A 14,016-nucleotide genomic window follows, 5' to 3' on the forward strand; every position below is an offset into this window, starting at 1 on the left:
CTAAGGCAGGTAGGTAGGTAGGTAAGTAGGTAGGTGAACTGAACTGAACTGAACTTGGCAACGGCAATGGCAATGGCACAGACGATCTCGACGACTCTCACCGGAAGACACCATGGCGTCGTACCGGCGATGACGGCTCAAAGTACGTTTTGGGCGTGTTCACGAGCGTCTCTGGCCCTTTCTGGCCCTGTTCTCCTAGGCCGGCAACAGCATGCCGGTGGGCCAGGTGGAAATTTTGGAAATGACATTGCTGTTCTGGTCGTGGTCTACCGTTCAGGTCACCTCACTGTTGCGGCGGTGTTGCTGCTAGGGACCGGGCCTGCCTACGGATACGTATTTAGGTACCTTAGTCCACGGGTAGCGGTACTGAGGCACCGATACTTTACTGCTGAGTACCTTAGGTAAGGTAAGGTAGCCGGGCTGCCTTCAATTGGGATGGGATGGGATGGGATGGGATGGGATGACTCGATGAGATGGCAGACGCCAAAGGGGTCCCAGGCTTTGCATGTTTAATTTGGAGCACGGTCTAAAAATGGCCAGGTCCCTCGGTGGACGACGGGCCTATCTCTGGAGGCACAGCGTGCTGTCTGTCTGTCTCTCTGTCTGTCTGTCTGTCCAGCACAAAAGACTCGGAACACAGCCTCCACCACGGATATGGTACAGGATCAGGATCTACTATGTAGGTAGGGCAGGCACTTGATGAAGTAAGTATTCGTACATCAACTTACTCCCGATGTGAGGCGGGACACAACGTGGACCATACTTGGGGAAGTGTGGCTTGATATTCGAGTACATACGACTGACTGGCAGGCGCAATTCATCTCTTAGTACCTCCCTATCAGAAAGACATTCTCCAACACGGTGGAGGGCAGGCCGGCCTCCTCCCATCGACTTCCTTCCCTGCGCCCCTTCCCCCGCCGGGGCTTGTTGCTCCTTCCAGGGTGAAGCGAGCAGAGCAGAGCAGAACAGATTACAGAACGGCCCGCTGGTAGTGGGAACGGACAGGGGAAATCTGACAAGCGATTGCAGATCATTGGCTAAGGCTCAGCAGGACGACGCTACGGGTAATTTTGCACCGCTCAGCCCCTGCACCAGTGTGCAGTCCGGGTCTCCATCAATCCACATCAAACATTGGAATAGGTACTGCGTACGGTACGGATACTCAGCACGAGTATCCGTACAGTACCTAGGTATTGTTGGAACTCGAGAGTTGGATGGGCGGAAGCAGGCTCTCCTCTCCAGCTGTGCACACGCTATCCTTCTCACGTGGCTGCACAACTTTGGCCAATGCATGCACATATCGGCCATGCGGGCATACGGGACTTCGCTTCGCAGGTACGGATAATCTACCGTGAACGCGACTACTACTGTGGAAATCGCGCAATGTGTCCCGCCACGCCGCAGCCTGGCATTTCACCTCACACACATGGCGATGCATGCTGACCGTCGCCCATCAGCTGCACTCTGTAGGTACCTAGGTAAGGTAGGTGACAGAGGCTGGTATTCGTAGGGCCGCGATACTGCATCTGTCGCATTGTCTTGCTGGCGTTGCAACCCGCCACGGTGCCTAAATTGATGTTTATGAGTATAATAGATTACCTGCCTGCCGTGCTCGGGAATTGATGTGCTCAGGCCGCCCGCCACCTGCAGTCGATAATGATACCTTCGTCAACTTGGCTTCTTGGTACTCACCTGCCTCCTGCAGCACTTCACCCATGTTCGTACCTACCAACGGCCCATCGTCACTTGCCCACTGCCCACAAAAGTCTACTTTTGGCGGCGTGACAAGCTTCATTGCTCGAGAATACAACGTTGGCGGTGATCTTTCCAAAAACCTCAAATCCAATCCTGGAAACGCCTGGCCACGACTGACGGGGCCAACAAACCCGCCCAACGGCCGATCATCGCGCAAACAATGGGTCGCCTGCTCGGCGACGCGCCTGTTACCCAGGCTCGTGCTGCAGCGACATCCCACAGTTGCTGGACCCTCCATAGGTATAGCTGGGTACGGATACCTAGGTAGGTACAACCCAGGCCGCGTCAAGCAGTGAGCAGCCCTGGGTCGCTGCGCAGTCCAGCTCAGGTACCGGCGTCCCCATGTGCATCCGGCGCTGGCGGAGGCGACTGTGCCGTTGCTAAACAGGGCTACCGTTGACGCAAAATTGCTCTTGTCCCTCTCCCGTGCCCTGCATCCCTGTCCATGGTTCGCCTTTCCCTTGCCACTTTGTGGATGGCACAGAACCCATATCCAATAGGAGGAGGCGCCGCTCGCGTTAGCCTGTCTCAATGTCCCATCGATGGACCGTGGGCTTGAGCCTTTAATCACATCGGCACTGGACCAACACAGCCAAACATCAAGATTCTGCCCGCTCACTAAAGCAACCGCAATGAATAACCCTCTCCCACCGTTCCTCTTTCTCTCCTTGCTTACCTACCCACAGTGCCACGTTCACACACTGTTGTGCCGAGTGTACGCAGCACGAGACGCAGGCCATCGAGTCTTTGAGTCGAGTCGCCAGCGACGTGGTTGCTTTTCCAGTGCAATGCCGGCAAGCCGGTTCTTGTCAATCTCTCTGCAACTCGGCAAGCGGGGTTTACCATTGTTGATCAGCGAGCAGACAGGGGCACACAGAGAGGCACAGATGACGTTTGGGGGGCCAGACGGTCTCGCTAGGAGATGGATCCCCAAAAGACTGTTCTCGCCCGTTCCGATCAGCGGCCGAGGGCCACCCTGCGGATTGGACTCGACTTGTTGCGCGTCTCCCCCACGTGGTCATGACCGATGCCAGCGCAAAAGCATCGCCAAAGCTTTGCCAGTTGCAGTTGCTGCTTGCAACCAGTTGATGTGGTCGCCACGCGCGACTCAGGTTAATTGCTGAGTCACTTCATCAACCCCCCAAACACACACAACTTAACTCACTATTAGTGCAACGCGTGCTCAGGCAGTTGCACGCTTGGAGCCCTTCTCTCCATGTCCGCAGACCAGGTTGGTTGCACACACATCTCTCAGCTTCAGCTTCAGCTTCAGCTTCCGCTTCAGTTCTACCACAGACAAGCCTAGGAATGTGTCGGCTCAAAACCATTCGTTCGTTGCTCTGCGTCTTTTGGAATCCCCTGAAGCTAATGTGCGCTGTGATTCTGCCTTCGGACGGTCCCTTCGGAAACTCTTCGCTTGGGAGGACCCTCCTCCAAAACTCTGTTTGCTACAAGGACAAGACGTTCGTGGGACGGTTTCATCATCGTTCGAATCTTTCTGGTGGGTCTGTCGAACTTGAGTTCAATTAGGCCTGGAAGCACTGGCTGAAGGCTTTCCTGGGACGAGAGGTCTCGTATTCCTCCCCCTCGTCGTCACAGGTCCAGGAGACTCTTCGTGGCCCCAGCACTGCGCTCCGGGGTCTGGGTGTGAAGTCCTCAGTGAACGGAATGCGGGACGGTGCAACAGAAGCTCAAAACACGACATGTCGAGGCTGTGCAGTCCTCTCGCCGGCAGGAACGGCGCCTCCACGCCTTGCGGCTTTCCAGCCGTCTCTCTACATCCCGATACTCTCATTACCGTCCCCATTCCTCGCAACTTACCGCCCGGCCCGTCTCGCCATGGGTCGCGTTACATCCCCAACTTCGAACCCATCGTGTCATCAGAGTGCCAAACTCAGCCCGCCGTCCCCTTGAGTTGCATGTCTTCCGCGTTGGAGAAGCCATCAATAGAGCTTCGCAATCGGTAGCCAGGACATGTCTCGGTCTAGACCTCAGTCGATCACCTCCATGTCGACTATTGCCCGATGGGTGTCCTGGCGGCTGTCCAGCGGCTGCCGGTCCGGTCCCGAACCCTGTTGACTTGGGTTTCCAATGCAGACAATGGCCATTGTGTCACCACCACAGCATGACTCTTCCCCCTTGGGCTGCGGCCTCGCGCGTGCCACCATCGATAGTGAGGCTCCCGGCTTGAGATCAAATGGGGCCGAGACACATGCTATCGTTGAGACCAGAGCATAGCTCCAGGTACGGCGCGGGCGTGGCTTGATCTAGTGTCACCCCTAAGGCTTCGCGCCTTCAAGTGACGAACTCCCATTTCTGGCGCTGCCACTGAAATGTGAGGTATGGCACGGCGATCAGATCGATTCGTCATCGTCGTCTCGTCTCATCCCTAACCCTCGTCCAGCGCTCGTTCTCTCCCACAAAAGCCTCCAATCCCTCTCCTCCCTCTCTGTCTCTTTCTTCTTGCTCTAGCGCGTTGGCATTGACGCGCTTACCGTGAGCCACGTTGCGCGGCTACGGAGTAGGCTCTGGACGCCTCGCACCTGAGAATGTGGGCACGTCCTGAATCCCTGAAACAATATCGGATGGATTAGATCAGTGGGTGAGTGACAGCTGAATCTGACCTTGGACCCATCCGAGCATTTCTTCAGCTCGTTTCAAATCGTTCCAGGGGCTACTTGTCAGGCACTCTCCCCGCCTTCCAGAGTGCAAAAGCTAGCTGTTTACCTGTCGATCATCCTACTAGCTACCAGTCGCATCATATTAAACCAGCGACTTCCGTTCCAAGCACACCATCCACGGTATGTCTGCGTGATTTTGATCACCGGCGTGTTGGGCAGTGTCGCTGCTTCGACGAACGGGACGCACATGCAGCTAAGACTTCCAAACCTCTTTCCGGATTCTAGCCATTGTAACACACTGGTATGATCCTTTTTGCGACGAAGCAAGTTCAGAGTAGCACGAATGTTCCAGCCACGCTGCCGGTTCCCTTGACGTCTCGTCCGTTCTTGCACGTGCCCAACCACCAAACGCTGCAGTGCCTACTCGTGGCTTGTGCTGATCCAGATGCCAATGTTTGGGATATCAGCGGATGAACTCTGGTCAGTCCCGGTCTTCTCATCAACGCATGTGGCACAACCACCCCACGCTTCGCAGACATAGAGCTTGGCCCTGTCCTGCGTTTCAGCAACAGGCCGAGAGACGTCATAGGAATGCAATGCTGCCACCCGCCAGCGATGGTTCAGGTGACGCCGGACCATCCCGTGGCACTGGGTGCTCCAGCCATTAATTTGTTCGTCCAAGTGCAACTTTGCCCGGTTCACTCTGTGACGATGGATTTGCTTTTCCGGCGCTTCAGTGGCTTTCTAGGACTTGGGCATTCCCGTTCATCAACAGGCCATCCCCGGTATCACGTTGCCTGGAGTGTTTGCACGGTCTGACCCGAGCCGCAGTCCCGATCCTGTAAATTGGGCATGTTAGAAATTGATCGCGCAAGTGTCCGTGAAGCGCCAGAAAAGCAACATCATCCATCCCATATACTCCCTGGAACATTTTCGTGTTGCTACTAAGTCTGTGACGTCTCCTACCTGCACGCTTGTGATGCCAATCGATTTCTGTTACAGTAAGAACTCGAGTCTGCACCAGGGCCTCGGGGCCCACCCCATCGACGAGCGGCCGGCTGTATACCTCGGGCTTGTCTGGGTTCTCAACACCACCGGATCCGAATGCATGGTGCATTCAGATGATTTACACCGATGATTCTAATGGCCTCGTCTGTCAGCGCGGCTTCATTATCTCACCTTCGACGGACAAGCAACTCTCAACCCTGTCTAGTTGTTCCGCATTCTCTCGAGAGCCCTGCGTTTACCCTTACACACATGAATCGGCCATCGGCCATACATGTCTTCAGCCAGCTCTGTTCATGATGTTCGAGGGGACCGGGCTACTTGGTTCGGGGGAGAGGGGGCTGCTGGCAAAGAGTCGCGTTTATCAAAGAGTCGACTATGTGTTGGACCTGATAAGTGCACACTACCAAGATTTACGACGAGGATTTACTGACATTTAACTTATTAGTGCCATTGGATATTTCTCATAGCCAGGCGCCTTTGATGCCCCGCTCCGATCCATCGTTGATGGCGGCCTGATGCGGAAAACACGCAAGCATTGCGCAGATCGAAATGGGTTTCGATTTGTTGATACCCTGTCGAGACCGCAGCTGTCTTGTCTTTGGCCACAGCATTTCGCCAATGAGGGGCCTGGGCCGTATTGCAAAGAACCCCGATACAGAACACGTTACCGGGTCCGATGCTGTGGCGCAAGGTCGACATCTACGTGTTTGACGACAATGACTGGCTATGACTATGGATATACAGCTGCCAGATCCCGCAGGACGACCTACCAACTGCTCCATGGACACCCGCCGACGTGGAGACATGAGGGTCTATCATATTCTGACGACAATTGACGAGGAATGAGGACGAGGACGGCGCATTCGCAAGCCTGACCGGAATTGTATTGGGCTTGCCGCGAAGATGCATATGCGGGCGAGGTTCTGAGCAATCACATCATATGTCAAATGCTCCACGAAGTCTTCATGACGAGCTTCGCGCCTGTTGTATCTGCGAGACGGCACATCCTGGCTCGCAGAGAGCCCACAGTTTTGTTTCTTTTTCTGCGTTTGGTTTTCGGACTTGGCCATTTACATCGGCAGAGATTGGACGGGGCTGTCAAAGGCGGTGGAGATGTGCGCGTTGTCATGTTCTCAAGCTGGGTTGACGGGATTTCTATCACATTTTTTGTTGGCAGGGCTGCAGTCAGTGGCTGGTGGACAAGGCTTTGCTGGTTGGGCGCCATTGGTTCAACGGTGGGACATGGGCGAATAGGGCCGCGCCCGAGGCGAACCAAGTTGGCACAGCTAAACGATGGAGGATTTCGAGGTATCACTGACTGGCGGGATGCTAAACAGTTGAGGCTGGCGTTCATAATGCGTGGTGTTCAGACTGATCGAAAGAAGACCAAGACTACCTTTCTGTCCGATCGTACGTACCTCGTCAGTCAGAGACACAGGCCGGGCAGGCGTTGTCGTCGTTGTGGTCGAATGGGCAGGCTACCTAGCGCGAAGGGGATGGAGGGGCATCAAGCACGGGGAACTGGAAACTGGGGCATACCCCTCGTTCAATTCAAGGGACTGCCGAGCGGCCGACGTAACGTTCGCCGCTTGTTAGCCCTGCGTGTCCCACGAAATGCGTGCCCGTCAGGGCCTCAGATGAGTACGGATGAGTGGTCAACGAGATCGAGATAGCGGCAGTGTTTCCTCAGACCTTATGTACTGGTTGAGGATGTGAATCAAGTTCGGGTCAGGCAGAGAGGGGTTGAAACAGCCCAAGCTGGGTGATTGTACATGATGTGTGTTTGGGCGGTGAGTGATCAGATAATCTGGCTAGTACGGCTGATTGGAGGAAATAGAGGCAAACAGGCTGCGGGAGGTGCCAGAAGTGCCAGGTCACGTAAATGCAAGCAACGAGAGAGATAGTATAGATGTAGTACCATGACTAGGATAAGGGACGTGGAGTAATAATGCAAGGCGCTTGACCTCAAGTTCCTGTCGCGACGTTGGAACCGTGGTCTCTGTCCGTGGAGAGAGCCAGTCGTACCAGTGTACCGGGGTACTTTAGCCTCCAACGCGCGCAAGCGCAACTCATCAAGCAACTGCGAAGTCGTCGCGACTGCGGCATCACCTCAGCCATCATTGCCATGCGCATATCACCCATGCGCATACTATACCATATCGATCCGACTCCCACATTGAATTCCCACAAAGTATTTAAAGTGCAAGGTCGCGTCCGCCGGGCTGAACTGTCGCATCCGTAGTGCCGCCGCCCCTTGCCCTTGACCTTGGACCTTGACCCGAAGAATACAAATTACCCCTCCATACCCCACTTCCACTGTTCGGGACCTAGGTATCTAAGCTTGCCTTCGTTGCTTCAGCTTTCTTCTCTTCCTTTCCCACTCTCATCTCACCTCCACACTACGCAACAACTTCCACACACGAATTGCCAACTTCAGCAACCATGGGCGTTACCAAGACTACTCATCAGGAGGGATCCGGTGCCATTCCCAAGCCCGGCCAGACCGTCACCATTGAGTACACTGGCTACTTGAAGGACACCACACAGCCCGACAACAAGGGCAAGAAGTAAGGACGCTGGACTCTGCTACTGCTGCTCTCTTCTCCTCTGCTCTGCTCTGCTCTGCTCTACTCTACTCTACTCTTTCTACTCTGCTCTGCTCTGCTCTGCTGCCCTCCTTCGCCCGTCCACTGCGTGGTATCCCCTCGCCCCCCCGCCATCCTCGGAAGCACTTGCTCAACACCGCTGCTGACAACGTCTCCCTTACAGGTTCGACTCTTCTGTCGGTCGCGGCGATTTCATCACCCGCATTGGTGTCGGCCAGGTCATTAAGGGTATGTTCCGACCACGCCTGCCACGATCACTACCCCCTTACTTCACCGGAGCAATCTGCAGATGATATCCCGCTAGTTTTCGTCTGCGTGACCGCTAATACACATACGCTGCAGGTTGGGATGAGGGCGTCACCACCATGAAGGTTGGCGAGAAGGCCACCCTTGACATTACCAGCGACTATGCTTATGGCGAGCGGTAAGCATCTTCTTCAGCCGCTGTGCCGTTGCGGCACATGACAGACACTGACTTTCGGTTCTAGCGGCTTCACCGGTCACATTCCCCCTCGCGCCGATCTCATCTTGTATGTATCACCTACCTTGGCGTTGGATCCAACCCTTTCCGGCATTGTCATCAAGCTAACAAGCTTTACTACAGTGACGTTGAGCTGAAGCACGTCGAATGATTGTAAGCACCTTGCTTCGCGAGGGCTATAGACTATAGAGAAACTGGCGATGTTATACGTTCGGATCGTTTGCTCTGGGCGCGAACACATGGAAACTGCGTCATCCAATTGAGGCCCCGTCGTGCAGTTGGGCGATGCTGCTCAGCCAGCCACTCAGACACGCGCTAGATTGAATACAATCCAAAAGAAATCCCCAAAATGACCCTCGGTGTCCTCGTACTGTCAAGCACGCCAAGCTGATCAGTAGCTGCGTAAACGCCGGATCTTGTGCACGGAGATTGGGTTCACTTCGCACAGCAGCGACGACGGGTGTCACGCATCTGCTCAATTATCTACAACCATTGTCGTGATCCAGTCTCGCCAAAAGTTGCCAACGGATGACAACCCTACCATGGTGATATCCAGGGTTGTTGATATCTAGATCACTGCGTTCACAGCATCAACGTTGTCGATGGTCGGTGATGAATTATTCATGATGGCATGTCACTAAATCACCTAACATTGATGCCGACAGTGGCCTGTTATGATCTCCGAGGTGCGCATCAGAGCAGCCGACTTTCATTCATGCTAGACTGTAGAGGTGCTAGAATGTTGGAGGGTCATGTCAATGTCAGGCGAGCTTAAGGGCCAGTGGCACTGGACTTCGCCCCGCGATGGAACTCGGTAGATCATCGGAGAAGCTGGCTCAGGACAGCAGAAGCACAGTGCCGGAAAAGAGTTTTGACCCCTCCACTATGTTCAGCCAGACACGTTACTTTGTTTCCTTGTACAGCATGTTCTACTGGCTTCGCAATAACCCATGAGGTCAATCCGATTGCAGTCATCCACCAGCCTTGCCCGGGCGTAGATAGCTTGAAGGCACCTTAGGTACTTAGTAATGATGTCAGGAGCGGGAGACGCTTCTGCTCCCGTTAGAAATCGCCTACCCGTGGACCTAATTGTGCCCACAAGCGGTGGAGCTCCAGCGCCATACACTGTGTGGCAGTGTGTGCGTAGTACGTAAGAGAAGCTCCCCCAACCAAGGTAGATTTGTGAGGTAGCCCGGCACCTTTCTAGCGTCAGGCAGTTGCTTACCTTATCCGCAAGGTAGCGACCGGGCTCTATGGAAGGTAGCTAGGTGCCTCTCACCTCCCTCAACCCCCACTGAATCACCCAGTTACCCCCCTGCCCCTCGTCAACACCACCCCTCTCCACCCGCAGGTTCCTCGACCACCTTTACATCACTTCAACAAGGCTACTCTTCTGCCATCTGCGTCTCCATCTCGGAATCTCTACGAGTTTGCCTGGTGCACATTTTCCATTTCCACGCAGCGCACTTCCCTTTTCACGAACCCAATACCAACGGACCCCGCGGCCGAACGAGACGATACCTTCAAACACATACTGGACACTTCGCTTCATCGTTTGGTGGGGTTGAGCTGATCGTCCCACCGCCGTGTTTCCCTCCACGTCATAGCAGCACCTCGAGAGAAACAGCTCGCCAAACTGGGGAAGCGCAAACTTTCCAACGGCGGGACACCGAATTCCCAGAAAAAAGCCATGGCTGTACGTTTTACCCCCTCGACTACGGTTGTGGCCGAAGCAAATGCTTCGCCAGAACGATCTTCTAACCCCGCAGCGCCGCTGCAGCTCGCGGCGTGGCCGGCCTCTTCACGTCGCGTCGTATCAGTCTGCTAATAATATCACCATGCATAGGACAAAAAGTTAACGGAGGTCGACCTGGTGACCCGTATGCAGGTTGACGACTCCGTCGTGGGGCTGACCGAGATCGACGAATCCCTCTACAGTCGCCAGCTCTATGTTCTAGGCCACGAGGCCATGAAGCGCATGGGCGCCTCGAATGTTCTGATTGCCGGTCTCAAGGGATTAGGTGTCGAGATTGCCAAGAACATTGCTCTTGCCGGAGTCAAGAGTCTCACACTCTACGACCCTGGCTTGGTCTCCCTTGCCGATTTGTCCTCACAATTCTTCCTCCACCCGGAAGATGTTGGAAAGCCCAGGGATGAGGTTACGGCTCCTCGAGTCGCCGAGTTGAACGCATACACACCGATCAAGGTTCACCAGTCGTCCAAGTAAGTTCAGAAAATGAAATGCCGAAGAAGACCTAGCTGACGAACGACGTAGCTTGGGCGAGAACCTCTCCCAATTCGACAAGTACCAAGTTGTCGTCTTAACTAGCCTTCCTCTGAAACTGCAGACTCTTATTGGCGATTACTGCCACTCTAAAGGCATTTACGTCGTTGCCGCCGACACGTTCGGTCTATTTGGTTCCATATTCTGTGACTTTGGCGAGAACTTTACCGTCATCGACCAGACTGGTGAAAGCCCCTTGAGTGGAATAGTCGCCGGCATTGACGAGGAGGGACTCGTCTCTGCTCTTGACGAGACCCGTCATGGACTTGAGGATGGGGACTATGTCACATTTTCTGAGATTGAGGGTATGGAAGGCTTGAATGGATGCGAGCCTCGCAAGATCACTGTTAAGGGCCCGTACACATTCTCGATCGGCGATGTTTCCGGTCTTGGCCAGTACAAGCGCGGAGGTCTCTACCAGCAGGTCAAGATGCCCAAGTCTATCAACTTCAAGAGCATCACCGCTGCGATTAAGGAGCCTGAATTTGTCATGTCTGACTTTGCCAAATTCGATCGCCCCCAGCAGTTGCATCTTGGTTTTCAGGCTCTCCACGCGTTTGTGGAGAGCCAGGGCCGCTTCCCCAACCCCTTGGATGATGGAGATGCCACGGTAATCCTCCGCTCCGCAGAGGAGTTCGCCAAGGCCGAAGGCCTCGAGGTTGAGTTCGACGAAAAGCTGATCAAGGAGCTGAGTTATCAAGCTCTTGGCGATCTCAACCCCATGGCAGCTCTGTTTGGTGGAATTACTGCGCAGGAGATTCTCAAGGCCGTTTCCGGCAAGTTCCAGCCCATCAAGCAGTGGATGTACTTCGACTCGCTCGAGTCTCTTCCGACTAGTACTGCACGTACTGCGGAGCTCTGCAAGCCGTTGGGCACTCGATACGACGGACAGATTGTGGTTTTCGGTCGCGAGTACCAAGAGAAGATCGCCAACTTACGCCAGTTCCTTGTGGGTGCGGGTGCCATCGGATGCGAGATGCTCAAGAACTGGGCCATGATTGGCCTGGGTACCGGCCCCAAGGGCAAGATCACGGTTACCGACATGGATTCCATCGAGAAGAGCAACCTCAACCGTCAGTTCCTATTCCGCGCCAAGGATGTCGGCAATATGAAGAGCGATTGTGCGGCAGCAGCCGTTCAGGCCATGAACCCTGACCTTAACGGCCACATCGTCTGCCTGAAGGATCGCGTAAGTCCTGAGACTGAGGAGACCTTCAACGAACAGTTCTGGAACGACCTCGATGGTGTCACAAATGCACTTGACAACGTAGAGGCGAGAACATACGTTGACAGACGTTGCGTGTTCTTCCGCAAGCCTCTCCTTGAAAGCGGCACCCTCGGAACCAAGGGTAATACTCAGGTTGTGCTCCCACATCTCACTGAGTCCTACTCCTCCTCTCAAGATCCTCCCGAGAAGGAATTCCCCATGTGCACCGTGAAAAGCTTCCCCAACAAGATCGAACACACCATTGCCTGGGCAAAGGACCATATGTTCGAGAATCTCTTCATCACGTCTCCTTCGACTGTCAACCTCTATCTGACGCAGCCCAATTACATCGAGGCCACATTGAAACAAGGCGGCAGCGCTAAGTTGACTCTGGAGACGCTCCGCGACTACCTGACTACCGATCGCCCGCGTACATTCGAAGACTGTATCGCATGGGCACGAATTTTGTTCGAGAAGGAGTTCAACAACAAGATCCAACAACTTCTGCACAACTTTCCCAAGGACTCGACAACCTCCAGTGGCACTCCCTTCTGGTCTGGTCCCAAGCGGGCCCCTGGTCCGCTCAAGTTCGATGCCAAGAACCCTACTCACTTTGCGTTTGTTGTGGCTGCTGCCAATCTGCATGCATTCAACTACAACATCAAATCCCCTGGCACTGACAAGGACATTTATCTGCGTGAGCTTGAAAATGTGATTGTGCCTGACTTCTCGCCTGCGGAAGGCGTCAAGATCCAGGCTAATGATAGCGACCCTGTGAGTACCTCAAACGAAAGACTCATCTGTTGGTCATTTCTAATACTTGATAGGACCCGAACGCCGAGGGCGGAGAGGGCAGCTCTTTCGACGACAACAATGAGTTACAGAAGATCATTGCCAGCCTGCCATCTCCTAATGATCTGGCCGGCTTCCAACTCCAACCTGTAGACTTTGAGAAGGACGACGATTCCAACCATCACATCGACTTCATCACGGCTTGCAGCAACCTGCGCGCTGCCAACTATAAGATTGAGCAGGCTGACCGTCACAAGACGAAGTTCATTGCTGGAAAGATCATTCCTGCTATTGCGACAACCACAGCTCTCGTCACAGGTCTGGTCATCTTGGAGCTGTACAAGGTCATCGATGGCAAGCAAGATCTAGAGCAGTACAAGAATGGCTTCATCAACTTGGCATTGCCATTCTTCGGGTTCAGCGAGCCGATTGCAAGCCCGAAGGTGGAGTTCAAGGGCCCGAACGGTATCGTCAAGCTAGACAAGATCTGGGATCGCTTCGAAGTGGCAGATATCACGCTGAAGGAGCTTCTCGAGCACTTCGAGAAGCAAGGTCTCAGCATTTCTATGCTCAGTTCAGGCGTCAGCTTGCTGTATGCCAGCTTCTTCCCCCCTGCCAAGTTGAAGGACCGCCAGAACCTGAAACTGAGCCAGCTGGTGGAAACTGTCTCTAAGAAGCCTATTCCCTCTCACCAGAAGGAGGTCATCTTTGAGATGGTGGCAGAAGATGTTGACGGCGAGGATGTTGAGGTTCCGTACATCAAGATGAAGATGGCCTAAGGGTCTACATTGGAGGGTTCGATACGTCTTGACTGAGGTATGTCGTCAGGGAGGAGGCCTAGACGAACAGACAGATCAGGATGTTGAGCATTCAAGGTAGGATTCAGAAGAAGAAAAGGATGTATCACAGAGTCAAGTAGGCAACTAGGAACAAACTTATGTCGCATCTTGACATTCATGGAATGGTATGATGGCGAGAAAACTGGTGCCAGGATAACCGATCCGCATCAAAGGACGATACCCCCAAGTACGTACCCGAATGAATAAGCCCAAGCGTGTACGAGTAAGGTGCAGTGGTCATTTGTAAGCGCTCTGCTTCAGTAGCGTAGAGGGTGGGACCGTATCTGTTGGGTCCTGATTACGTCACCATTAGCAATGCTTAGAGCTGTTGCGCAACTGTTACCTATCTCACAGAAGCCATTTCGCGGACGTTTGCAGAGGGACGTTGTGGATGGCGACTCTAGGCATGAAAGGGGAGAAGAC

General features: G+C 54.1%; 3 protein-coding genes across 3 annotated transcripts; 2 read left to right on the forward strand and 1 right to left on the reverse strand.

Moving 5' to 3' along the window:
• Positions 1 to 5,109: 5,109 nt before the first annotated feature.
• On the reverse strand, positions 5,110 to 5,493 carry CGCA056_v008477 (uncharacterized protein; the record flags this gene model as incomplete). The annotated part of the gene is made up of 2 exons (XM_037323724.1): positions 5,110 to 5,222; positions 5,343 to 5,493. The coding sequence occupies 2 exons, from the start codon at positions 5,491 to 5,493 to the stop codon at positions 5,110 to 5,112; spliced, it is 264 nt and encodes an 87-aa protein (XP_037177481.1).
• Positions 5,494 to 7,826: 2,333 nt separating this feature from the next.
• Positions 7,827 to 8,622, forward strand: fkr-3 (FK506-binding protein 1B; the record flags this gene model as incomplete). Its single annotated transcript, XM_037323725.1, has 5 exons — positions 7,827 to 7,951; positions 8,154 to 8,218; positions 8,333 to 8,414; positions 8,479 to 8,520; positions 8,595 to 8,622. The coding sequence occupies 5 exons, from the start codon at positions 7,827 to 7,829 to the stop codon at positions 8,620 to 8,622; spliced, it is 342 nt and encodes a 113-aa protein (XP_037178633.1).
• Positions 8,623 to 10,161: 1,539 nt separating this feature from the next.
• Positions 10,162 to 13,533, forward strand: UBA1 (Ubiquitin-activating enzyme E1 1; the record flags this gene model as incomplete). The annotated part of the gene is made up of 4 exons (XM_037323726.1): positions 10,162 to 10,167; positions 10,318 to 10,694; positions 10,747 to 12,736; positions 12,790 to 13,533. The coding sequence occupies 4 exons, from the start codon at positions 10,162 to 10,164 to the stop codon at positions 13,531 to 13,533; spliced, it is 3,117 nt and encodes a 1,038-aa protein (XP_037178634.1).
• Positions 13,534 to 14,016: the final 483 nt, after the last annotated feature.

This window comes from Colletotrichum aenigma, assembly GCF_013390185.1.
Source record: "Colletotrichum aenigma strain Cg56 chromosome Unknown KSG_Cg56_contig05, whole genome shotgun sequence".
In the NCBI taxonomy this organism is placed as follows: domain Eukaryota; kingdom Fungi; phylum Ascomycota; class Sordariomycetes; order Glomerellales; family Glomerellaceae; genus Colletotrichum; species Colletotrichum aenigma.